The sequence below is a fragment of the Calonectris borealis genome, chromosome W, assembly GCF_964195595.1.
Source record: "Calonectris borealis chromosome W, bCalBor7.hap1.2, whole genome shotgun sequence".
Taxonomy (NCBI): domain Eukaryota; kingdom Metazoa; phylum Chordata; class Aves; order Procellariiformes; family Procellariidae; genus Calonectris; species Calonectris borealis.
This window is the reverse complement of record NC_134351.1, coordinates 16,056,181-16,083,026: the sequence shown is the minus strand read 5'-3', so window position 1 is coordinate 16,083,026 and position 26,846 is coordinate 16,056,181. Positions and strand designations below refer to the sequence as shown.

General features: G+C 39.6%; 1 protein-coding gene across 1 annotated transcript in view; it reads right to left on the bottom strand.

Annotated features, from left to right (window-relative positions):
* Positions 1-26,846, bottom strand: part of LOC142075120 (kinesin-like protein KIF2A) — a 79,584-nt gene that overhangs the window by 39,745 nt on the left and 12,993 nt on the right. The window contains exons 2-8 of the mRNA XM_075136147.1: positions 12,213-12,307; positions 10,775-10,894; positions 10,284-10,338; positions 7,618-7,740; positions 6,901-7,001; positions 4,455-4,550; positions 1,429-1,483 (exon numbers count right to left, since the gene is read on the bottom strand). Coding sequence (XP_074992248.1) covers positions 1,429-1,483; positions 4,455-4,550; positions 6,901-7,001; positions 7,618-7,740; positions 10,284-10,338; positions 10,775-10,894; positions 12,213-12,307 — 645 coding nt within the window. The remainder of the gene's footprint in view (positions 1-1,428; positions 1,484-4,454; positions 4,551-6,900; positions 7,002-7,617; positions 7,741-10,283; positions 10,339-10,774; positions 10,895-12,212; positions 12,308-26,846) is intronic.

Sequence of the window (26,846 nt, the reverse complement as noted above, 5' to 3'; positions counted from 1 at the left end):
CTGTCATTTACTGTAATTTCACTTTGTCCACTTTCAGTGCAGGTAGAAGGTAACATTCCCCCCAAATGTATCACATTTCTAAGTCATATTTTATTAAAGATAACCTCCAATGCTAAAACAGAAATTGAACTGCTACCAGACTTGTATATCGAATGCCCTTATTACATAGGTTGTGCAAAATATTTTCAATCAACCAATTTTTGAGATTATGCATTCCTTTCAGATCAATAAAAGAAAAAATACAGGGAATAAGAAAACAGTAAAAGTAAAAATAAAGGAAAAAAAAGGTAGGGGAAGCAGCAACATGAAGGGAAAAAATAAGACAAAAGAAAACTAACTATATACTGACATCAACATATGTTTTCCCTTTCCCATACAATTCTCCCATTTTCCTCTGGATATGCTCCAGATAATCCTCAATGTGTAGTTCTGACAGTACAAAAATAATAAATGCATCCCATGATGTTTCAGAGTCAGTGTGATGTTCTTTGAGTCCTTTAGCTAAACAAAATATAACAAAAAGAGAAGGAAAGAAACATCTTTCAAAATGAAAGTCAGCTTACTTTAGTGCTGGATTCAGACAGGCTGCAATCCAGAAGCATTTGCGGTTCTTAATTTCCCACTGAAAGTAAAGAACTTCATAGAAAGATTGGGATTTAACTGTAGTTGAAAACCTAAATGGTTTTTTTTTGGAATACGGACTCCAGTCTGATCAGCAGGCAGTAAGAAAAAAAGTTGTAATACTAATCGTACATAAAAAGAAGTCACTAGGGAGTGATTCCAGTACCTAAAAATAGTTGTTTAGTGCCATTTCATATGTTCTAGGGTATCCTGCCCAGCCCTGAGCAGCAACTCCAGGAGATACAAGTCTCCAGTTTGTCTCTAACCCGCTAGCCCTGCGAGGATGTCTTGGACACCCTTAGGCACCTTACATGTCAGAAGACACCAACATTCAGGCACCTGAATTGTTCCCTTGATGTCTGATTCAAGACCACTTGAAAGTATAAATATACATTTATAAAAAAAAAAGTGCAGAAAAGTTTTCATTGTGTAGCTCACTGATCAGATCACTTAAAGGATAGTTTAAAAGAATGGTGATCCTAACACAATGTAAGAATACTGAAGAAATTACAGTAGAATTAATTACCAGATCAACTAAATACATCCTAGATGACCTTGGGAAAAAATTGCAGTCTCTCTGTGCTTCAGCTCCCAGTCCATAAAATGGTGACAGTTAAACTACTTTTCTCCCCGTCTTTATCCAGGTTATGGTAAGTCTATGAATTTTCTGGGTCCCTCACACATATTGTCTAGTATAACAGAGTTTCACCTTTGATCAGTATTTCTAGATCTCTTTAACACAAATAATATTACTATCAGAAGCAGCTTTTCAGAGAAAAAATTCTGAAAAATCTTAAATGGCCATACCTTTTTTATTGAGTGGTCGTTTTCGTACACACACACATATCCTGTGCTCATCAATCTACAAAGGAAACAATCTTTCAGTGAACTATACCCCAATTCCAGTTATAGGATATTTTACTTCTATTCTTGAATTAATTAACCAATCATTTAAACAAAGAGAAATTTCCAAGACAGTGAGTCATCTGAACGTGTAAAAGCCCCTTGTGTCTGCACAATAACCAAGCACCCAAAAGGGAGAACCATACCATAAAACTCCCTGCAGACAGTGATCTGATCCTGCAGAGTACCAGGTACATCTTGGAACATTGCAAGCAAATCCAGCTGTAACAGGGTAGATATGCTGTTGACAGAAATTGTCACAATCTCTTTGATCATGCCCTGGTAGAATTCTCAATCTTGAGGGGTACAGGATGGGTAAAAAGTAGAGTCGGGACCCTAAACCTCAGAAAGGCAAACTTTTGGCTGTTTAGGGCGCTAGTGCACGGGATCCCTTGGGAAACTGCCCTCAGAGGTAAAGGAGCAAACGAGAGCTGGGAGATATTTAAAAGACATTTTTCTTAGGGCGCAAAAGCTCTCAATCCTGATGTGCAAGAAGTCGGGCAGGAGAGGCAGGAGGCCAGCTTGGCTAAGTCAAGACCTCTTAGCCAAACTAAAACACAAAACCAAAATGCATAGACAGTGGAGGCAGGGATACACATCCTGGGGAGATTATAGGGATATGGCCCAGGAGTGCAGGGAGGGGATCGGGAAAGCCAAGGCACAGCTGGAGCTGAACTTGGCTAGGGACGTGAAAAATAACAAGAAGGGTTTCTTCAGGCACATAGGACAACAAAGGAAGATGAAAGAAACTGTACCCCCCACAGTGAGCGAAACGGGAGACCTGGCTACAACCGACATGGAGAAGGCTCAGGTACTCAACAACTTTTTTTTGCCTCGGTCTTCACTGGCAAGTGCTCAAGCCTCACCGCCCAACTCACAGAATCCAAAGGCAGGGACTGGGAGAATGAAGTACTGCCCACTGTAGGAGAAGATCAGGTTCGAGACCATCTAAGGAACCTGAAGGTGCACAAGTCCATGGGACCTGATGAGATGCATCCGAGGGTTCTGAGAGAACTGGCAGATGAAGTTGCTAAGCCACTATCCATCATATTTGAGAAGTCGTGGCAGTCCGATGACGTTCCCAGTGACTGGAAAAGGGGAAACATAACCCCCATTTTTAAAAAGGAAAAAAAGGAAGACCCAAGGAACTACAGACCAGTCAGTCTCACCTCTGTGCCCAGCAAGATCATGGAGCAGATCCTCCTGGAAATGATGCTAAGGCACATGGAAAACAGAGAGGTGATTGGTGACAGCCAACATGGCTTCACTAAGGGCAAATCATGCCTGACAAATTTGGTGGCCTTCTACGACGGGGTTACAGAATTGGTGGATAAGGGAAGAGCAACTGATGTCATCTGCCTGGACTTGTGCAAAGCATTTGACACTGTCCCACACAGCATCCTTGTCTCTAAAATGGAGAGACATGGATTTGACGGGTGGACCACTCAGTGGATAAGGAATTGGCTGGATGGTCGCACTCAAAGAGTTGCGGTCAATGGCTCAATGTCCGGGTGGAGACCAGTGACGAGTGGTGTCCCTCGGGGGTCCGTATTGGGACCAGTATTATTTAACATCTTTGTCGGGGATATGGACAGTGGGATTGAGTGCACCCTCAGCAAGTTTGCGGATGACACCAAGCTGAGTGGTGTGGTTGATACTCCAGAGGGAAGGGATGCCATCCAGAGGGACCTGGACAGGCTAGAGAGGTGGGCCCGTGCGAACCTCATGAGGTTCAACAAGGCCAAGTGCAAGGTCCTGCACCTGGGTCGGGGCAATCCCAAACATGGACACAGGCTGGGCGATGAGTGGATTAAGAGCAGCCCTGCGGAGAAGGACTTGGGGATACCGGTGGATTAAAAATTTGGACATGAGCTGGCAACGTGTGCTCGCAGCCCAGAAAGCCAATCGCATCCTGGGCTGCATCAGAAGAAGTGTGGCTAGCAGGTCGAGGGAGGTGATTCTGCCCCTCTACTCTGCTCTCGTGAGACCCCACCTGGAGTACTGCGTCCAGCTCTGGGGCCCCCAGCATAAGAAAGACATGGACCTGCTTGACCTGGTCCAGAGGAGGGCCACAAAGATGATCAGGGGGCTGGAGCACCTCCCCTATGAGGACAGGCTGAGAGAGTTGGGGTTGTTTAGCCTAGAGAAGAGAAGGCTCCGGGGAGACCTTATAGCGGCCTTCCAGTACTTAAAGGGGGCCTACAGGAAAGATGGGGAGGGACTCTTTATCAGGGAGTGTAGAGATAGGACAAGGGGTAACAGTTTTAAACTGAAAGAGGGTAGATTTAGATTAGATATTAGGAAGAAATTCTTTACTGTGAGGGTGGTGAGGCACTGGAACAGGTTGCCCAGAGAAGTTGTGGATGCCCCCTCCCTGGAAGCGTTCAAGGCCAGGTTGGATGGGGCTTTGAGCAACCTGGTCTAGTGGAAGGTATCCCTGCCCATGGCAGGGGGGTTGGAACTAGATGACCTTTAAAGGTCCCTTCCAACCCAAACTATTCTATGATTCTATGATTTCCACAGAGATCTGATAATCTTCATCATTTAAGGATTCTGCTCCTCTGACTTCTCTGCAAATCAAAGGCCCTTATCACCTTCAAAGATCAAATATTAATCTTTATACTCAACGGGGTTTTTCAGAGAAGCTTAATGGTTTTGTGTGCACATCCCTTAGCATCCCAGGAAAATCTACAATATAGAGGCTGATTGACTACTTAGTACATGTTGGTATTATTTTATAGTCAAAAGATATTTAAATGACATAAAAAATGACTGAAAAAAATAAACCCATGTTATAAAGAATACTAATATGTATTAAATTACTTATTTTTGATGTTTACAGAGAGAAGTATATTCATACATTGAAAAAATTGGAAACACAGAGCAAAATTCAGAAGGATAAAAAATTTCCACATCACTGGGGTACTTACAGGATCTGCGGTTGTCAATGGTCTATAATCCAAACTTCCCCTGAAATCTCTTATCATACACATAATTTCATAATTTGGGTTTGTAGCATCAACATCCTAGGGAAGTAAGCAACAGAATTTCTAATATACTTTTTTTTCCTGAAATGAACTAATTTCAATATCTTCTAAATTTATTTGTAAAAAAATACACATTAACTGAAATGTTAATTTTTCTCCAAAACGCCATCAATGTCTCGACTGCAAGTTTAATGCCTTTTTCCGTTCTGATGTAGCTAATTTACCGATCATAAAGCAAAACAATTATATGCCTTCTATTTCATATTTTTGGTTGGCATGTAATAGAAAATACTTTTTAATTGAGGATTCATTAAAAGTCTACTCAAGAAAGAAATGACTCCTGCCTTTTGCCAGAATCTTCACATTAAAGAAACAGCTGAACAATTGCACAACAGATATCATATACAGTCAACGCTTCTTAATCTGAGATAAGGCGGTCCAACAGACAAATGGATACACTCTATTTTACAGGTACAAAACATACTGCAGAGGACAGTGCAGGTGCCCCAGCTGCTCTAAACACAACCCTGATGGATCTGAGTTGGTTAAAGGAGGTTGATCCTACTTGCCGGTCCTGAGTTAACTCCTACAGTTACTTGGATGCATTGGAAACTCTTCTAACACTCCTAGACCCCCCAAAAAGCAGAAGCAATCCCAATGATACACAATAGGCTACATCCAGGCTCACAAGACCTCCTGTCCCTAAACCTGGAACCAGCAGTATCAGAGAAAACTGACATGTAAGAGGCCATGCACGGAGCCCCTCTAAACCTTGCGAAGCCTGAGCTACTGAGCCTACTGTGAGCTGAGCTGGTTCTCTGCAGAATCACTCAAATGTCCTTCCTGTCACTTCTCCCTGCGACTGTCAGTTTTTACCCCATTTCAGGACATGCTGCTGATGCCATGCATAGCCAGCTCTGGTGCTCAGACCTTATTAAGCTTTCCATGGCTTCCCACAAATGAGCTAAAACTCCTTCTGGATCACAGTTGGCTGTGGAAATAGTGTAGGCACTTTCAGAAAGCACTGCATTGGGGTTAATAAGCTGAAATGGAGCCAGCTCATGTCTCTACACCTGTGACACAGCTGATCCACACCTCAGACAAAACTGTGCCCTGGTAATCAGAAGTTGACTGTACCTTTAAGTTGTTCACACTGACTACAGTGAACTAAAAACTACTTACAGTAAGTCCATACAAAACGTATTCCTGCTGAAACACTTCCTTCTAACATTCAGAAAGGGGTATTGCTTATTATGGAAAAGGTATTTGCCTAATATTCTTCAAACCCTGTTTAAAGGTCTTGCCCACCAGAAGCCAGTACTTGGCTAATTATTGCTGCATTTCACAACAACAACAGAATACACAAAGCAACACGAAGCATAGATACATACAAGTCACCAAGAAAAACAGAACTTTCTCATACAGAAGTTTAAGACTCGAATGCAAAGGGAGTCGTCACAGAAGTGATAAAAAGAAAATTTTAGGTGTAGAACCACATCAAAGAATTTTAATATATAAAACAAAAATTATTTGCTCCTCACACATAAAGGCATAGTAATGTTTGCATTTGTTTAAGTGGATGGAAATTAGAGAACATGAATTCAACGTAAGTGATTTTAGGTCAACTTAGAAACATCATTAAACCATGAAGTAAATTGCCTGAATTATTTACTTGGTGGTGGTACTTCTCATGTCAGTAGCGGATTGGTAGTATCTCTTTAGAGAGACTAACACATACACACAGGCCTGCCAACAAGATTACGCTACTAGCTTTGCTAAAGCTTTTACACTACTGTGACAGAAAGTCATTTAATATTAAGAGATTTTCTCAAAGGATTAACAACTTCATTTCTTTCACACAAGTTTCTAACAACTTGCTGCCAAGCTGTTTGCATGATGCAAAGCTAAATTATAAATGCATCGACAGGTGTAAAGGGAAAAAAAATCACTGTTCAAACTTGAGCCTCAAATAGATCTCCTACGAAACACCAAAGATCACAAAGAACAATTTATCATAATGTTGTAATACCTCCTGTAGAATAACAGCCCTATCTAAAAGCCAAAGATTTGATTATTTTCATCAATATATTTTCCCTAAGAAATAGCTATCATCAGTACTTGATTTTTAAATAACACACAGAAAGATAAGCAATTGTAAGCAATTATTTCTGTAGGAAGAAAAAGAGGGGGAAAACTGTCTAAAGAAATAGTTATCAGAGCAATGCAACCATGCACCAAAATATTTATCAAAATTTTATACAGGATGAAAACATTTAATTTAAGATTATTACAGTTCATAAAAATTATTGAAGACTGAAAAAAGCACAATAATTTTGCAAACATCTTCTCTTCCTGACATACGTTTTCCATCTGAGCTAAAAATACTAACCTGAGCTCTTTTTTCTCTAAGTTCCTGCTGCTGTAACCTTCTTTTTTCACGTTTCTCTTGCAATTTTTCAACCTCTTTTACACAATTAGATTTTCTACGTGCTTAAAGAAAATGATATAATTTTAAAATATTTTGTGTTGCATGAATTTAGTATTTACACTATAACATTTCAATTCTACTAATTTATGAATAATTAGAACGCATTTATTTATATCAACTATCTTTTCAAGCAAATCAGTATTAATACAGAATAATTACGGCAAGTTAATTTCTAAAATTTATAGAATAAATGAGTTAGAAAAAATCATGGGAATTGGACAATAATTACAAAACCGAAAATATAAGGACAATGACCCTCAAAAAATATTTGGACATGTGATGATATTTGGATACATGCGATATCATCACATGATATCCATGTGATGATATTTGGATACATGTGATCTCTTGGTTTGAATTAAAAGAAAGCCCAGGCAAATTAAAAAAAAACACCGTCATGGTTAAAAAAAGATAAAGGAAAAACAAATTCCAAATACTAGAACAACTATGACAATAGTGAACATTTGTTTAGCCACAGCACTCTGAAAAAGCTTCTTGAGGAAGCCTACAGGCAACTGTGTATATAGACCATTTGTTATTTATGGACAACAACATAATCCAAGAGAATGTACATGTAATTCCCAGAATGAATGAATCCTTGATACATGGTTTACATACAAGGGGGTCCAAATTCCTTTTTTGCAGCTTGAACTGGAGATATATCTGAAACACTACCATTCTGTTGTGAGGAGGAAGACTGTTCAGGAAGCTGAGTAGGCCGCGCGCGTGCAGAACCAACCACTGCAAAAGAAAAGCACAAAGCTCATCTAGATACAGAAGAGTAACGTTTTTATCCGATTCTGAAATACTTTATTATGACAAGATAAAACGAGGCCCCTTTCAAGACACAGCAATTTATTGGGGGTGGGGGGGAGCCATACATGTAGAAAGTCTATTAATAAAGACATTCAGTATGCAGCTTTTTTTATCCTAGTGTTATACACCGACACAACATAATTATTAAGTACCAATGCTGCACATGCATATTTTTAAATACTCCACTACAGAATTAGTAGAACTTATTATGTGCATAGAATGAAATATGTACTTGGAGATATGCAGTTTTGAAGTTTAAAGTGTTGAAATTTTATTTATATTGTAATTATACCCAAAAACCCAGTAAGAAAAAAGGACCCACTGTTTCATATTCTCTAGATGTTACAAAATGGTCCCACCCCATTGAACCTACAATCTGTAGATGAGTAGAGGGATACAAATGAAAGGCAGCAAAGTGCAGCTCAATCTATGAGTGTGTCGTGGTTTAACCTGGCAGGCAGCCAAATACCACGCAGCCGCTCACTCACTCCCCCCGCCCCCCCAGTGGGACGGGGAGAGAATCGGAAGGGTAAGAGTGAGAAAAACTCGTGGGTTGAGATAAAGACAGTTTAATAGAACAGAAAAGGGAGAATAATGATAATAAATAATGATAGAATATACAAAATGAGTGATGCACAATGCAATTGCTCACCACCCGCGCTGACCGATAACCAAGTAGCGATCGGCACTTCCTGGATCACGCCTACCCTTCATATACTGAGCATGACGTCACATGGTATGGAATACCCCATTAGCCAGCTGGGCTGGCTGTCCTGATTATGTTCCCTCCCATCTTGTGTACCTAGCTCAGTCAGTAGGCATGGGAGCTGTCCTTGGACTAGGAGGGCACTTAGCAACAACTGAAAACATCAGTGTGTTATCAACATTCTCCTCATACTAAATCCAAAACACAGCACTAGGAAGAAATTTAACCCTATCCCTGCCGAAACTAGGACAGAGTGGAAGAAACAAACCTTTTTGACACTATACTGAAAGGGATACGGATACAATCAATATGTCTACCTAAACTTATTGATTCAATATGTGATAAGGATGCCAATTTCTGAAGATGCAGAGTGATGTCTGTTCCCAGTGAATGCAGTGGGAGTGGTGTGCATGCAAGCCTCTTTGGTAGAGCTGAATGTTTTAATTTGTTTTTCAAATAGTCACTTCAAGCAGCTCTGCTTCAGCTGGCCTAACGAGGTCTGCCAGAAGAGTACGAAAGTGAAGGTAACAACTTTGATTAGTAGCCTAGAGATGACATTCCAAATGAAGGCCAGCACACTGTGCAACATGGAGACAACTATGGAAACAGGTATCAAATGGGATAGACAAGAAAAATCCCCAGATCGTTCCAAATATGATAGGAGATCTAGTTTATAGCATGAATTAACTACACTAAACAAGACAGTGTGCTGAGAAAAGTTTAATTACAAGGCCAACAAAGAACAAATACTTAGGCCGACTGTGAATAGTAAGATGCACAGGACCTATTAAAATACAAGCTACAGGGTTATTCCATACCAAACAGACCAGTTACTACAAATGACAATGTGTATGGATGTGAGGAGAGCCCATCAATAAGATGTCTCAAATTTAAACCATATTAGTTTGAAAAAAATTATCCCCTCCTCATAAGATTTCTGATTTAACACCCCCAGAGGCAAATGGCAGAAGGGAGAAAGTGATCCCAATCGTCCACCAGAAGGGTCTGAACACTTGCAAAGATATGCAAGCCCACTTGTTTTTCAAGTTTAAACAGATGGAATGGAATCTAGTCTGAATTAATGACAGTAGATTAATGTTTGGAAGAAGAATCATCACCATCATCAGTACAAGTTAACTTTAATGCAGGAGAGAAAATGAAAACAATAAGCAATAACTATTCTTTCTCATGTTATTAAATGCATTACATCTGTATTCATCCAATACATACTTTTCACCTATCCTCCTGTGATATTTCAGCATTTTTGTAGATTTTTCGCTATTAACCGTAGATTGAGAAATAACCCGTAGGGTTTAAGTACTCTTTGAATGAATTTTTACACACAGACTGTTAGAAAACTAAGCTAAAAAATTGAAAGCTAAGAATTTCAAGCGCACTACTTAATGTATATTGAAACACTCAATTAAGCTGAAGCAAATTGAGGATGCTTTAACTTGGAAAAGTCCACACATGATTTAATGTAGCATAATTAATTAACTTCAAATTTTTGCACCTTCAGTTCATTCAGCTTAACTTTTCTAATGCTATATTGCTTAAACTTGCATATAAATACTATTCATACAGTATGCATTCCTAAATATACATAGGAGTAATTCTAGGAATGATGTACCATGTCTTTTACATGTCACATGCATACATACCAAATTAGAAATGCAGAACTATTAAGGAATGTTAGATGAGCAGGAGATTAAAATGTTCCCATAATTTTTACTTCCTTGAAATGGAAAGAGATAACATTTACCTCTGTTATCTCTGGCAGGAGCGTCATTCTTAATAGGTGCCATGGTTCGTCGACTCTATAAAGAAAGAAATCTCTGTTATTATTTGATCACCTTATTATTGAAAACATAAACTGCAGCCCCACCTCTGCTTCTTTCTAGTGAATAAAAATAACACAACGTCAGCAATACAGAGAGGTGATTGCTGCCAAATCCTTTCCTGAAGAGCCTAGGGTGAAGATTGCTTGAACTGTACGTACTGTTTCAAAACAACCTCCAAAACCTTTTCTATATTTTTCCTTGAGATATATTTAGTTATATAAATATTAGTCCCCAACTCCCTCTCTGCCAAACCTGTTCTTAGAAAATTTTTAGAAACCACTATTCACCATAGGAAAAAGAAAGGAACACTGTTATCAAGTAGCTCCACAGACACAAAAGTTAGATTTAAAAATTCAAGCATAACAGGAGTACTGTAAGTTTAATATGAACATGTTGCATAGGTATTACCAACCTTCACGATTTTGTTTACTTTGGCTGCTGGAGTAGGTGGTGGTGGTGTCTCTGGACTAGGTTCAATATCTTCATCAGGTGCAAGATCTGGGTTAAGTGAAAATATGCTCTCCAAGTCAATCTGTGTAAAAGAATATAAAACACATTTATGAGTCTTAGAACAATATTCACCCTCTCCATTTCTCCTGTTATGTTTGAGAATAAACAATAAATATATTTAGTGTTTTTACCCCACAATTTGCTAATTCTACAACCTGAATGATCTTATTTTATGTTCACTAAAAACAGTGTAAGCTTTGGTCTTCATATTAGTTGAAAACACACCCTTCAGAAAAGGAATTAATTAAAAATGACCAATAGATATTCATAATTTTTTAAAGTGATTAAATTAAAACAGAAGTAGCTAGTATTACTGTGGTAATTTGACAATTACTGCAGAATATGAAAGACATTCTGTAACATAAAAAGAAAGAGATCGCAATTATTTGAAATTGCCCAGACAGTGCAAAAGAAACAGACAAATTGCAACCACCCAAAAAATAAAAGCACAGTTGAAACCATGTGAAATTTATCATGCTATTTTTTTTTCTTGTAAGTGTTCCTCATTCAAAATGCTGTAAAATGTAAGGGGGGGAGGGGCAGGGTCTTAAAAATAGCTGGCTTCAGATCTATTGAAACTTGGTTTCCTAAAAGTCTTAAATAGCTTTGGTCTCTATAGACTGCCATTTCCTCTGGCTGGACCTTTCAAAGACCTCACTACTGTACAGATTCTGTGTGTCCAGAGGGATGAGCTCAGCTAATGAGATCACCAGGACATTCTCACAACTTTTTTTTTCCTTTTTCCTGTGTTTTCACAAAACTGGTGAAGTGTAATTATTTCTGAGCTGCTTCTCCAAATCTCAGCTGAAACTGGCTATCATGGTCCAAAATTTACAGGAAGAGGGGATAACAAAGCATAACTGGGACACACACAGACACAGTTTCTTAAAGAAAGCAAGGCTGGAAAATTATTGCCTAAAATAAATAAATAAACAAACAAACTAGCAGTTCAATCCCTCAATAATACAAACACAAAAAGATTTCTAATCCAGCTCTCCCACTAGTCTCCTGTCTGAACTGCAAGTCATTCTCCCTCTCAAAAATTTGATTTTTCTACTTGTAAAAAGGGGTAACAAGGTCAGCCTTTGTAATCTGGTTCAAAATCAAAAGATGAAAAGCACTATTTAAAAGCTATGACACAGAGCTCAGGAAGTCAAATTTAATACAACAGAAACCAGCATTTGCCCAATAACTCCCATTCAAAACAGTCTATAACCAAAGAATCATCAAGTAAATTAAGATTTATATTTTCTCTTTGTTTCCAGTGCAAATTCCAAAGTAATATTCATGTAGATTACACATTTTTTTAAAGAGAAAAGTTCTAAAATAATTAGGTTTACCTCTTTGCCTTTAGTATCTCCATTTTCAATCCATTCAACAGTTACGCTTTCATTATCTTCATTCAGGGATGTTACCATAGCTTGGTGAATTCGGCCTAGAAAGGAAACACAAATGATCAATTAAGAGATGGAAAAATTTTCCAGAAGTTATTTTAATCCCTGCACTGAGAAATGCAGATAGAGGCAGGAAGAAGAGGGTTAAAAAAAAAAAAAAGTGATAAATAGAAGATGATTCCTGGCCACATACTGTAAACTGGCTCAGATTTGATCCACTAGCAGAGGCTCTAAGGGGACAGTCAGAGTACAAGTGAAAAACTCAATGAACAGAAAACTGAGTGGTAAGTAAACAAAATACCGTGTGAAAGCCACACCACTTAGACTCTCTTTTCTGAGAGTCTCCCACGGGTGGGAATGTTTCCTGAGGTGCACTCCACAAAGGCTTGTTTGTCTCCCTTCTAGGCTGATACAACATTAAATGTCCCGACATAGGAGGGAAGGCCCCTGAAATTGTATTCTGATATCCATTTCTTATGGGCATTCAATCAGTTGGTAATTCAACTAAAATTAAATTGCCTGCAATTTAATACAAATCATCATTTTGAAAACAATTGCTAACACAGACTGTTAAGCTGGAGTTAAGGCGCCATTGCTATGACTTCTCCAGTGAAAGATCCAAAGCCAGCAAGCCCCCATAAAGTACAATAAAACCAGTAAACTTTCAGTAGGAATAAGGATTTTCCTTCTCAAATATGTAGTGTACCGCATTTTTTTAATGTTATCTGTCATACTTTATCCTATTTCCCACATGTGGTAGCAAGGAGCAATTAGAAGAGCAGAGCAGCCATGCACTGACAGAAAAGTGCGTGTGTGCTGGTTTTGGCTGGGATAGAGTTAATTTTCTTCATAGTAGCTAGTATGGGGCTATATTTTGGATTTGTGCTGAAAACAGTCTTGATAACACAGGGATGTTTTTGTTATTGCTGAGCAGTGCTTACACAGAGTCAAGGCCTTTTCTGCTTCTCACCCCACCCCACCAGCCAGTAGGCTGGGGATGCACAAGGAGTTGGGAGGGGACACAGCTGGGACAGCTGACCCCAACTGACCAAAGGGATATTCCATACCATATGACGTCATGCTCAGCATATAAAGCTGGGGGACGAAGAAGGAAGGGGGGACATTCAGAGTGATGGCATTTGTCTTCCCAAGTAACCGTTACACGTGATGGAGCCCTGCTTTCCTGGAGATGGCTGAACACCTGCCTGATGATGGGAAGTGTTGAATTAATTCCTTGTTTTGTTTTGCTTGCATGCACAGCTTTTGCTTTACTTATTAAACTGTCTTTATCTCAACCCACGAGTTTTCTCACTTTTACTCTTCTGATTCTCTCCCCCATCCCACTGGAGGGGGAGTGAGCGAGTGGCCATGTGGTGCTTAGTTGCTGGCTGGGGTTAAACCATGACAGCATGTCACATTGATTTCACATCTGTGCTTTGCCCTAAGAGTACCAAGAATTGGGGTTTCTAAAGAACACAAGTCCAATGCGACTGCTCCTCTAACATCCTCCTTTAATGAGCCATAGCACGAACAAGCAACCCCTTACTCCATCTGTTGTGGTTTAACCCCAGCCAGCAACTAAGCACCACACAGCCGCTCGCTCACTCCCCCCGCCTCAGTGGGATGGGGGAGAGAATCGGAAGGGTAAAAGTGAGAACACTTATGAGTTGAGATAAAAACAGTTTAATAATTGAAATAAAATAATAAAATAATAATAATAATAAAATAATAATAATAAATTGTAATGCAAAGGAAAATAACAAAACGAGATAGATATAAAACCCAAGAAAGACAAGTGATGCAAATGAAAAACAATTGCTCACCACCAACCAATGCCCAGCCAGTTCCTGAGCAGCGGCCCCCCGGCCAGCTTTCCCCCAGCTTATATACTGAGCATGACGTCATATGGTATGGAATATCCCGTTGGCCAGTTTGGGTCAGCTGTCCTGGCTGTGCCCCCTCCCAGCTTCTTGTGCATCTCCAGCCTTCTCAGTCGGTAGAGCATAAGAATCTGAAAAGTCCTTGACTTAGTTTAAGCACTACTTAGCAACAACTAAAACATCAGTGTGTTATCAACATTATTCTCATACTAAATCCAAAACACAGCACTATACCAGCTACTAGGAAGAAAATTAACTCTATCCCAGCCGAAACCAGGACACCATCGCATTTGAAAGGGAAACACAGGCAATACAGTAAAAAAGGAAACCTAAATAATGTTTTGTTATCTCCCCAAAGGAAAAAAAATGGAAATGTAAAGCTTTATACACCCAGCAAGAAGTATTTGCATTGCAACTGTACTTAATCCTTCCATGGACTCCCTGAAAACCTCACAATTTTAACTTGTTTGTATCTTGCAGCCTGCAGCCCACACACACCCACAGCAGCCCCTGCAGGTGTCTCTACCAGGCCACCCTCAGTCCCACCAAGCTCACCTTGCACCGACACAGCTCCCCAGCAGCTCTGCAGGACGAGTGCAGTCTGGTAATTCTCACATCCACGCACCACAGTGCGCATCTCCTCCTGCAGCACTGTCAGACAAATCCACTCCTCCAATGCCAGCACGTCCCACCTGCCTGCCGCCCCTGAGCCACCCCCCAGAGACCACACTTCAGCACCCGCCCTGAGCCATCCCCCAGGAGCCCAAGGGCCACGTGCAGCTCCAAAAGCACAAGCCAATTGTCCTGGACAGTCCGTGCATACTCTGTTGCTGCTGGGCACCCGCTTAGGGGCAAAACACAGCATGGTCATTACGCATCTGCTCTTGTCTGGGTCTCCACCTTGCATCTTTTCTTCTCCTTTCCTAAATCTCCCAACCTCCCAAATCCACCCCAGTTTTCTCCTCCATCGACTGTTTCAAACTTCTGTTTCAGCCATTTAAGTCACAATTTGACAGTTTTCCAAAGTTAATGTTTTTATACAGTCTAAGCCTCTTAGGGCCTGCTGAGGGACAGAAAGGAAGAAAAAACCTTAACTGGTATCCCAAATTATCTCACCTAACAGCGCAAGTAACAGATGTATACTGTTAATATATCTTTTATTGCAAAGGCTGCCTAAACATTCACATCTAGTTAAAATTAAGCAAAAAAGAGAGGCTACAGGGAAGCGTCATGGAAGGTAACAGCAAATCTGTGTACTCTAATATAACATGCAGAGGAAGAGACTAACTGAAACTCAGGCAAAGCATAGCACATGGGGGGACTCGCAGAGCTGTCAGCACCCCTGGGTAGCGCTGCTTTTGCATCTGCGGTGCTTACCTCACTGGCAACAGTACATTACATACACATTTCTAACCTCCGCACTTCTCCTTGACTAAAGCATAAGATTCAGTCCACCACTAAAGAAGGTTAAGTAGGTTTTTTTACTTTAAAAAAAACCAACCAAACAAAAAAAACACCTTCCCCCTTTGCTTCACTTGGTTCCTTTCCTCTAGCATTTGCTAGTTTTTATTTCCCCAACCTGTATTTTGTCTGAATAAACCCTTCCATTTGTGCTTCCTGAGCATCATTCTCCCAGGTGCCCCAGCTGTGTGCACTGCAGGGATGGCCTGAATTCCTCACCGAGGCACTGCCAGCAGAAGATGCACAGGCAGGGATCACAGCCGTGCCCTCTCCTCCGCGCACAAGCGTTCCTCTATTTCCCCTCATCCAAATGACATTGTGCAGGCACACATCCTGCCCTCAGGACCGTGCCCGAACTCTGCTGGTAGCTGGGCTGAAGCAGACTCACTGAGCATGATGTTCCCATACCTCATTTCCTTGGACGAGCATTTTTGTGTAAGTTTTCTTTGTGCAAGGTCCTCAATACACCTCTCCATTAATTTTTCTGCATTTAATAACCTCTAGTGACTTAATTTGGTGCAAGAACACTCTGTCGTAGAACTGTTTCAATTAGCTATCTGGTCTGTTAGCGAAGTAGCAACAGAAGCCACTTTTCTTCCTGTAGCAGTGCCACTTCTGCCACTTCTACAAACAGCATGCTGGGACGCAAGGACACAAAAAGTTTTCAGCACTGTGGGAAGTGGAAGACTCTTCAAGTTTACATTGGTATAATCTTCTGCTACTGTTTTGATGCTTGGCCCAGCTGTCAATCCGGAATCAAGAGAAAACTGATATATGAAAAATGTAAATTTAGAGAAACATATGTTATACAATGCTATAATAATCTTTTGCATGTTAACAGATTTTATAAATTTTGAAGAAAAGCACTATTCACAGCCTGTGACACTGTATTAGTCACAGAGCCATCATATAAGTCCTATTACCTGCTCCTGTGCTCTATTACTTTTGACAGAGAACGAATAATTAAAAAAAGGTTTAATCTTTGCTGTAACAAGTGAAAGGAGATCAAAGCAGGCTGATGAATAAATAGAAAATACTGAATCCTCTCACAAACACAGTAAGCCAGCATGCCGTAACAAAAGAATCACAATAAATCTTCCATCTCTGTGCCAGACTTTATCTGCTCCCTGGCCAAGAAAGTCAGGACTGAATAAAAAAAACACTAACAAAAATAAAAGTTATGTCCATCTTCCAAATATTCTCAGCTTAAATAGAAAATTTATACTATGTTTAAACTGGCAATATACCCATACAATTTGTTCCTCAAAATTCTTTATGTGTTACTAAAAGTTTACATGTTATTGAACTGCCAGAAAGCACATATACATCTTTATAATTGCCTCTTGCTCTCCACAAACAGTATTCCATTATATTTTTCTAGTACACAGCTGAATACAGCAGTTGTGAAATTCAGGAATGCCAGCAAACAATTAGGCTGGCATAAACCTTGTCTAGCATATAAAGCAAGACCAAGCTGCAAATGCTAAAGCATAAGAGCCAAATCAATCTGCAGAGAGTGGTTGAAGGCAATGTCCCTGATTTCAGGTGCATTTTCTGGAGTTGGTATCAAAATCTGAAATGTAAACATGTTCATGTAAACATGAACATGCGTTATGACAAACTGAAAAAGGAACAAGTGATTCGAGAAAGACTATCTTCACACACATCTCAAAAACAAAAGAAGAAAGTAGAGTCATAATGCTGATACACCAATTCTTCACTCGGCGTTTCTTTAATTTTTATTGCCTCTCCTCACATGATTAGAATTCACATCACAGGCAAAACTTTTTCTGGGAAGTTGGTCCATTTCTATAGAACGCAAAACTAATAGAGAAGTTATTTGAAAAGGCTATTATTTGTGTAAATAAGTTCTGTCATACAGTGTGTGGCATCTGGCTTATCTCCAACTAGAGCATGCAGAAAATATTGCTGCAAATACAGCAGTAAAACAACACAAATGTATGTGAAGCCATCACTTTACAATTACCTTAAATACACATACGTTATAATATTCTCACCCCTATCAATACAAGTGAAGAATAGAAACTCTCCATTCCCTCTCTTCCTAGTCATCTTATGAAAATTTGACAAACAGAAGCAAGCAAGCATAAATATCTGCAGAAATAGCAGATAAATCCCCTCTATTGTAAGAGTTCCTAGGCTAGCTTTTGGTATAGAAAAAAAGTTTAGGAAGCAGTAGCAAAAGCAAATAACCAGGGCTAAATCAAACATTTTGACTAACGCTCAACCTAGGCAGCAATGGCAACTGATAGAAATACCAAGCTGTACTTAGATCCTTACCTCTAAGCAAACTGAACATTTTCTACCTGCAAAACTTCTCGAAACTACCACAATTTTGTAGCAGTGATCAATGACTACTAAAACCATGGCCTTTTCATCTTCCTAATACTTTTCAGAAACTTAAGTTATCAGTGTTAAATATGGGTTGGTGGTTTTTAAATTACAGTCTGGGCTAAAGCATTAGCTGACATGTGACTCAAATGACTTTGCGCTCTCCTAAGTGACTCAAGAAATAAGGCTGAGAAAAGACCACAACCTTCCCCACCCTTCCAAATAATTAAAGTGCTCTGGCCCCAAAAGACACTGTACTCACACTTCTCATGCAAAAGTTTTGTGAAGTCTTAGAAATATCTTTGAGCCGTAATAATTAAAAATTTACACACAGGCTCTGGATCAGGCTATAGAGAAGAAAGGTTCATAATTTCCACTATGACCCTCTCATTCCTCCCCCAAAAACAGAAGCAGGACTCTGCCCAGCAGCATTAACCTATCACCATCATACAGTTGATGGTGATCAGCTGATCGTATAGTTGAGCCTTGTCAGCTCAAACCCAGGCAATTATTTTTAGCAGGACCAGGCTATGGCAATGTAAATGGACCCAACATTCAGTAAAGGAAACTCACAGCTTATGTTAAATCCTCTGAACTTGCCACTTCTTTAGGAGCACAAATGTGTTATATTAGCTCAGGCAGTGGTCTGGTCAGCCAAGCACTTAGTTTTTCTAAATGCATCAACAGTAGATGTTTCACAGATGAATCAAAAATATAGTACAAGTTAACATCTGCTACAGAGCCTCACTGAGAATGACCACTGCAACAGAAGCTACCCATCCCTTAAAGGATTATAATGGGCATTTGTGAAATAGCCATGATTTTCCTAATCACATTCATGAGGGACTAACATGAATGTTATCTCATCTAGAGACACCCAGACATGCTTGACCTTCACCCTCTGCCACTTGATATTAAAAAATTAAAATTGTGAAAAGTAGAATTTTCTTCACTCTATTTTAAACAGAATACAAACACCAAGTTTAAAAAAAACCAAACAACTATGTTTAGGAGAGACACGAGAAGAAGCAGCATTTACCAGAATTACCATGGTCCAGAAAATTGTCTCCTGCGCTACAGGCTCCAATTCTGGCAATTCTGGTGGAAGGACTTTCCTGCTCTCAGAGCTCAGGGAGGAAAAAAGAATCCTTTACCCACCAAACAATGTCTATAGCAAACTTTCAGGAAAAAAACCCAAGGAAAAAGAGAATTCCAGGCTCAGTGTCTCCAGCAATGTTACCCGTGGCGACGTCCCTATTCATGCAATCAGCGCTTGTTATGGTTCTCCCTGCACTATACAGACAGTCCTGCTGCTAATCCCCCCAAGGAAAAACTGGAAGTTACTAGTGACTGATGTTTCTTTCTCCACACTAAACATGCTTGATTTTATTTTTTTTCAAAGTTTCATTTATCCATAAACAACTAGCCTTTTATTTTCTTTGTATCTACCACAGTTACGCTTTAGTTTTGTTTTACTTTATCATATAGATTTGTTTGTTTGTTTCATTTTTGCCATGCCACCCTTCCTTATTGTCGTCTCTTGCCTTAGTTATAGTGTTATCACACTGTCAAATGGGTCACTAAACATACACGGTACCTGCCATATTTCTAAAGCAAGTTCTTAAATATTTTTTTTAAAATCCATATAATTTTAATTAAAGATATATTTTAATATTTATTTTTGTGAATGATCCCTAGCTACCAAGTCATTTTGTTTTATTCTCTAAATTATCACAGCAACACCCAAGTCCTTCAAATGACAAGCTTGTTACAACTGCATTTTATGATTTCCATAAACCTCTACAATGTAACAGACAGGAATTTTGAGAACAGAAACTAACATTAACCAAATCAAGTTTCTCATATCTGCCTGTATATTTCAGTTTTGAATTAAAATCCAACTTAATCTACTCTTGCCCCCATCTAGAAAGCTACCAAACTCAGAAAACTCCCCATCCAAGATATGTATCTAATTTCTGTGCAAAAACCAATCAAACATAGTGCTTTAGAAAAACAAAGTTCACAGATCTTACTGACAATCCACTAACAAAAGCGGGGGGGGAGCTCACACATGCCACTGAACTGTGTATAATATTTAGCTTCAAAATACAAAGAGCACATTTAATGTCCTTCATACAGCAAACAGGACACAAGCAACTTTTCGGTCCTCCTTGCATTCAACATCAACAACACCCTCCACCCCCAGCCCCAAACCACTAAATTATAATTCGACGTGCTCAGTCTAGCTGAACTTCTTAGCTGTCTATACTGATGCACCTTCTCTAAAGAAGTTATCTAGAGCTGCATCCCAGTGCTGCTGTCACAGTTTTTGCTTCTCTAATAATTGTTAAATCTCCAATCTTTTCACATTGCAATTCACTGTTTTTTTTCTGCTGACCTTTCATTTTCCAAGCCAATCTCTAAAATTTCCCTTTACATTCAAAACAAGTTTCCCCAGTTAGAGGAACACTTTGTTTTTTACTTCCCTTCAAGGTAGGTCCAGTTTCTTTTGGGGGTGGGGAGCTAATACTCTTTTAAGCACATTTCAAAGTGCATTATTTCACATTAGTGAGCTCCTCATAAAACACCTTCCCTTTATTTGGTTTCAGAAGCTTCAATTGCCAGTGAAATCAATGGCAGTCAGCCCACTGGCTTCACAAAATGTAGTTAAGAGTATCTCACTGCCGTAGCATTCGGAAGCTACAGCTACATATTGCTTCTGTAGGTGTCAGCGTCAAAGCGAGAGAGGAGACTTCCTTCTAAAGCAGCTCAATTAATAAAGAAGTATCACATCACAATGGCCAACAGATGCACTGATAATTAGATATTTATCAGTAAGTTATTTCAGCTGTACCATGCCAGTGAACCTATCATTTTTAAGAGCAGAGAAGTTCTCCACATATAACTTAGCCACAGAAAAAGATATTTGGAAGGAAGCACCTGTCCAATCATATCTAATACATACTACCATAAGTCCCCTATAAACCGAACACATTTCACCTTTATGTTATTAAGTGGTCTGCCTCTGCTATTCACCCCAGAAAGTTGCACTAGCACCTCACTGTCAACATATACAAACTTTTTTCCAGATTACATGTGTTCACAGTCATTTAGTACTCTGTGCTTTCTTTTATGGCTTGTATAAAGACACATGTACAAGAATGGTGAGCCTATCTGTACCTGTTTCAGTCTGAGTATCTCCTTTTCCAACACTGGCAACCAGGACGAGGTGCAATATCCCACATGGGCTCCACACTGCTTTCCACAGGAACACTCACTGCCAAATTACAGTAATTCTAAAATTGCACTCACTTTTCCCCTTGTCACTTCACCCTGGTAGTCCACACTTATTTTGTGATTAACTAGAATATCAAGAATTTTCTCCTGTCATTTACAGTTTATGATCTCCCAATTTATAGCAAAAGCACATTTACTTTGTGCCATGTTTTACCCCAGTTGTTTCATTCCATATTTCCTAATCTTCCCGCATGATATAAATCTCCACAGAGATGATACTTCCACTCTAGCATAGTAATGAAGTTTCCTGAGAACAATGTTACTTTCTGTGTTATGACCAGGAATTAATAACTATAATGGATGGAAAAAACAGCCAGCCAGTCCCAAAACTGATCCCAGAAGGCACACTATTAGAAATTATTAGGTACGCTATTGATGTAGTGGATACAGTTTGTTACAGTACCTATTATTTTATACTGTTCATTTAAGATTTGTTGCTTAAAAGTTAGGTAACTAGCAGGTGTTGTGTTTGTAGGTATGTAGATAAATTGTGTATCTTGGAAGCATTGTTAGGCTCCAGTGAGCAGTAACCACGGAAACAGAACAACCTTATAAGGAAAGAAAGAAACAGTGAAGAGATATATGACAGGGTTTAACATCAAATATGGAGAAACAATGAAGAGATATATAGTTCTTTGGTTGAAATGATGCAGATGGCTAGGAACACTTTGTGAATGGACAGATCTGACATATAGTAGATAAAAAAGGCCTTGAAAAGGCCTTGAAACTTAGTATTCTGCGTAAATTAGATAGGGAGGCTAACCTTGTATCTTGATTAGAATAGATAAGAGGGTAGTGCTAGTTTGTGTTAATGAGAGATGTGCTAATTAAGCCAGGAGCTAAAACTGAGCATGCGTGAAGACTGAGTTCAACTAAAGGACACTGTGAGGAAGACTATCGACGACCACCAGAGGACCCTGAAAGACCATCAGAGGACCCCTAAAGACTCTAATGCGCATGTGTCTAGGATGATGTAATATTATAATTAGTTCTCAGAAATTTAATGAATATGTATAAGAGAAAATTAGAATATGTATAAGAATTATGAATATAAGCAGAAAAGTGATTAGACCAGGTGTGCTTGATTTGTGGCAAGTCCACCGAGCACCCAGGCCTGAATAAAACAATATCTCTCCTGAGTGTGTGAATTGATTACTTGCACGCTGGGCACGAATCTGCTTTTCAGACAACACTATCATCACCTGTCTTAAATACATTACCGTTCTTGTATTAAACTTAATCTGAATAATTTTTAATGCTCTACGAAACATTTTACTGAAATTCAGAAAAAATTATGACTGACCTTCATAATGGGTTGATACCGGTAATGCTGCGCAAAGCCTCTCCCATACTGACGCACTGGCGGGACCAAGCTCAGGTCATGTCATCCTGCACTCAGCTCCAGGATTCAGCACTGCATTTACCTGCTCCACCTCTAGGACGCTAGTTTGGGACACAGAGACTAGAAGCACTTCAGTATCTGTCCTCCACTGTTTGCTACTTCTTTTAGTTGAGGCACTTAAGTTCCTAGAGTGCTTCAATTAGATTTGTAATTCCCCCCCCCCCCGTTTTACTGCAAAATCAAGCAGGATGAGCTAAAATCACTTCCAAAACTGATGTTAATATGATGGCTCATTGCTCCATGACCTAAAATTCTTTTATTCAGTTATGAGTTATGCTGGTTTTGTCATTGGGGTACCGCAACAGTCTTTTTTTTTGATGGGGAGGGGAAGCAACTCCTACGAGGATCTATCATTTGCTGTCAAGTTAGATTGTGTCATGCTCTTACCGAAACATGGCATAACCCATGACCAACCTTCTCATTCTCAAGCAGCAGGCAGTACTAGGTTGTAATAGAAAAACTCAAGTACTGGAGATCACCTGCCTTTTTTCCACACCACACCAGGGACAGAACCCCTAGGACAACTGGTATGGGCTGGCTCGTGTCCACAACACCCCTGGGACAGCACCTTTCATGGCACATTGCTCACAACTACAGCACTTGGTGCTTGCAGCCCAGGTCCCTCAGCTGTGCCTACGGTAGCAAGTAGCATACTGCAACAGGAGCAGATTTGCAGAGCAAAGCAGGTGGTGCTGAGGATCTGACATTCACACCACATGTTTTGGAGGGGACTGGGGGGGTCTAGTGCCACAGACTGAACACCCCTTGTTGGAGCGCATCACATACATTTCTGGAGTGCACCCTCCAGCTAAATTTCATCCAAAAGGAATTTAGTGTACTCCAAGACCACTTTCAAAGTGAACTAAAGCATAGCACAAGGATGTAAGGGATGATCAGAAGATACATGTCCAAAGCCCATTCTTGATCTGAACTGAAATGCTTGTACAGGTGCACCCCTGTGGTCCCAAGAGGCATGCCTAGAGCACTAAGACCTCTTAATTTTTTATGGTTATTCATTTTGACCTACACAAAAGTGAGAAAACTACATTGCAGCCTCCCACTATGATGCTTTTAGAGCACAAACAGGAGCATGTGCTGCATGTCCTGGGATGTGCAAGAGAATTTGAAAGTGCGATGCCTACTAAAATGCAGGACTGTCTGAGCAGTGATAGCCAAAACAATGCAGTTCAGGTCTCTTCTCATCAACCAGTCAAGGAAGTTTAGGTTTCCTATAGAAGGTAGGTCATCTGGTTCACTCCAGATGGGAGCCTGGAAATGAACTAGCACGTATGCGATGAGAATGATCATTGTACCAGGATGCTAGTCTAAAATGAGGTGCAAGATAAATTCACAATCAGAACAGTCCAAATCATGAAATACTTGAATTCTCTCTACAAGAAGATTACATGCAAACAAGTGCTAATGAAGGAGGGGATTGGGAAAGCGAAGCACTGTTTTCTTTTATGATGTAGGCCTTTCAAAACATTAGCTAGAAACTTATGCGCCATCTTCCAACCTTATGTTCAGTTACACTCTGAATAACACCAAGTTTGGGGTCTGATCCTTTGGCAAGACAGTTTTTTGGGTAGTCAGATGCCATGACAATTGTGAGGAACTTCAAAAGGGCCTCTCAAAAATAAGGGAGTACACAAAAAGGTGACAGACGAGCTTCAACATAGACAAAAGAAAGATAAGGCAACCAGAGAAAAATAATCTAATTTATGGGTACACAATGCTGAAACTGGAACTAGAAGTTACAACTCAAGTAACAGATCCTTAAGTTAACACTTACAGTTCTCTAAAATCACCAACTCAATATGCAGCTGCATATATAATGAAACATTGGCCATCATCAGGAACCTAGAGAATAAAAGCAAGTGTCATTTTTAAACTATAAATAAAACTTTGGTGCCTCCACATCTCAAGTACTGTGTGCACTAGTCTTCACACCTCAAAAAAGATGTAGCGGAATTAGAGGAGGTAAAAAGAAGGACAATGAAGACGACAAAGAGAATGAAGCAAGTAGAGATTAAGGCAGGTGAGATTACTCACTTTTGAGGAAAAGGCTGCAGGTGGATTTGGTTGAGCTTTACAACCATAAAGGACAAAATTAGTGGAAACTGTTATTCACCAAATCCTGTAATGCTAAAACTAGGAGCAGTCTCTTAAGGCAGATTGGTTTCAGGCAGATAAAAGTAGTAATGTACTTCTCTACGCAGCAAGCAGGGAACTTCCCAATCTTGCTTCCACAAGAGGTTTTGGAGGCAGACAGTGTAAGTTGGGTCAGAGAGGAATTCAATAAATCCATAGACAATAGGTCTATAAATGGATATTTAATAGGACTAGGCAGAGTTGTACTTCTAATATCCCAAATATAATTCTGGATACTGGGGGATGACAAAGGCATGAGACTGCAGACAGTGACAAGGCTGACCTGCTTTCCCTAAATAGCCTCTCCTACCGCTGTTGGGCTAGATGAACCATCAGTATGATCCACTGGGGCACTTCTTATGGTAGTGGTGAGCATACTTTAAGGAGAGGGAGGAACATCCAAAAATGCAGAAACATTTCATAAGCTTTTAAAAAAAAATCACATTCTCCATTTTCAGTAAAAGTCTTATAGAGAGAAAAACAAAAGTTTTCATTCACTTTTCATAAAGTAATCTTCATTTTGTCATATATTCACAAGGCAATCTCCCTTCCAAAGTGTAAAGAAAGCCCAAAACAAAAAAAACAAAAATCCAACCATTTTCAACATTCCCGCGAGGTTTTCCAACACCCACAGGTCCCTTTCATGGCCTATATGAACCCCTGCAGTTCTCAGATTTGAGGAAGATTAAGCAATTAGAGCTGCAAACTTTTTTCAAATGAGAACAAGACATTAATGTATGCCATGATAGTATTTTCTGTCCTCTATCACACACTGCTGCTGTGTAAGTGAAGGTTTTCATTCAATTGCTGGTAATGACATTCACATCTTTCCTATGAGTTGACAGCTTGTAAACAAGTTATAGGAATAGTTCAATGTCTTCTTATATGTATTTTTTTTAATTTCATAAAACTGAACATAATTTGACATCTTCTTGCGCATTTAGTCAGCAGTTCCTGGGAGTCCTTTAAAACAATTTTGCAGGCAGCTTCTTTAAAATATTTTAAAACTGTTTCTGAAAGTTCCTCTCCAGAATCCTTTGTTATATATTTTTACAGCTCAAAGTCCTCTGTGTTCAGTATAAATTTCAATACAGTTATGGTATGTAGGAGCAAAGGGAGATTCAGTCAAGTATCTCTTTCAAACAGCATTGGGGTTTAGTGGTTGTTGAATTTTTTTAGCTTTTCTACAACAGGATTTAAGATTGTGGTGGATTCAAATACTGTGGTGAATACCCTCTGCTAAAACATTGAGATGACTTGGCCAGTCTTCTCCCTCCCTTCCCCCTTTCTCATTTTGTTTGTTGCTTGAATAAATGGCAGAGACATCCTTTTCATGATTTTCTCTGCTTTCTCTGAAGCTGACAGTAGCTGCCTAGAAACAATAGCTTCTTGCATCACAGAAAATTTCTACCAGCCCCTTTTAAAGATGTTTTCAACTGGTACCATTTGCCTTTTATCACCCATCCTGTCAAATAGGGGTTTTTTTGTTTGGTTGGTTTTTTTAATTTCCCTTACTTTACAATATTACATTTAGTAAGAATATTTACCATTACTTTATTACAGAGCTGCCAACTATTGCTCCTGGTTAAAAGCCAGAAGCCTTTAGTTTCATACAAGTTTAAAGCCTGTATTTTTCCCTTATCTTAACAAGGTTCTAAAAGCTCCAGCTCAAACCAATAAGTAAACTTTGAGTAATATTTTAGTTAAAATCATAGAATATCTCAAGTTGGAAGGGACCCATAAGGATCATCGAGTCCAACTCCCTGCTCCTCGCAGGACTACCTAAAACTAAACCATATGACTAAGAGCGTCATCCAGACACTCCTTGAACTCTGACAGGCTTGGTACCGTGACCACTTCCCTGGGGAGCCTGTTCCAGTGACCGACCACCCTCTCAGTGAAGAACCTTTTCCTAATGTCCAATCTGAACTTCCCCTGATGCAGCTTCATACCATTTCCTGGTGTCCTATCGCTGGTCGCCAGAGAGAGGAGATCAGCACCTCCCCCTCCGCTGCCCCCCTTGAGGAAGTTGTAGAC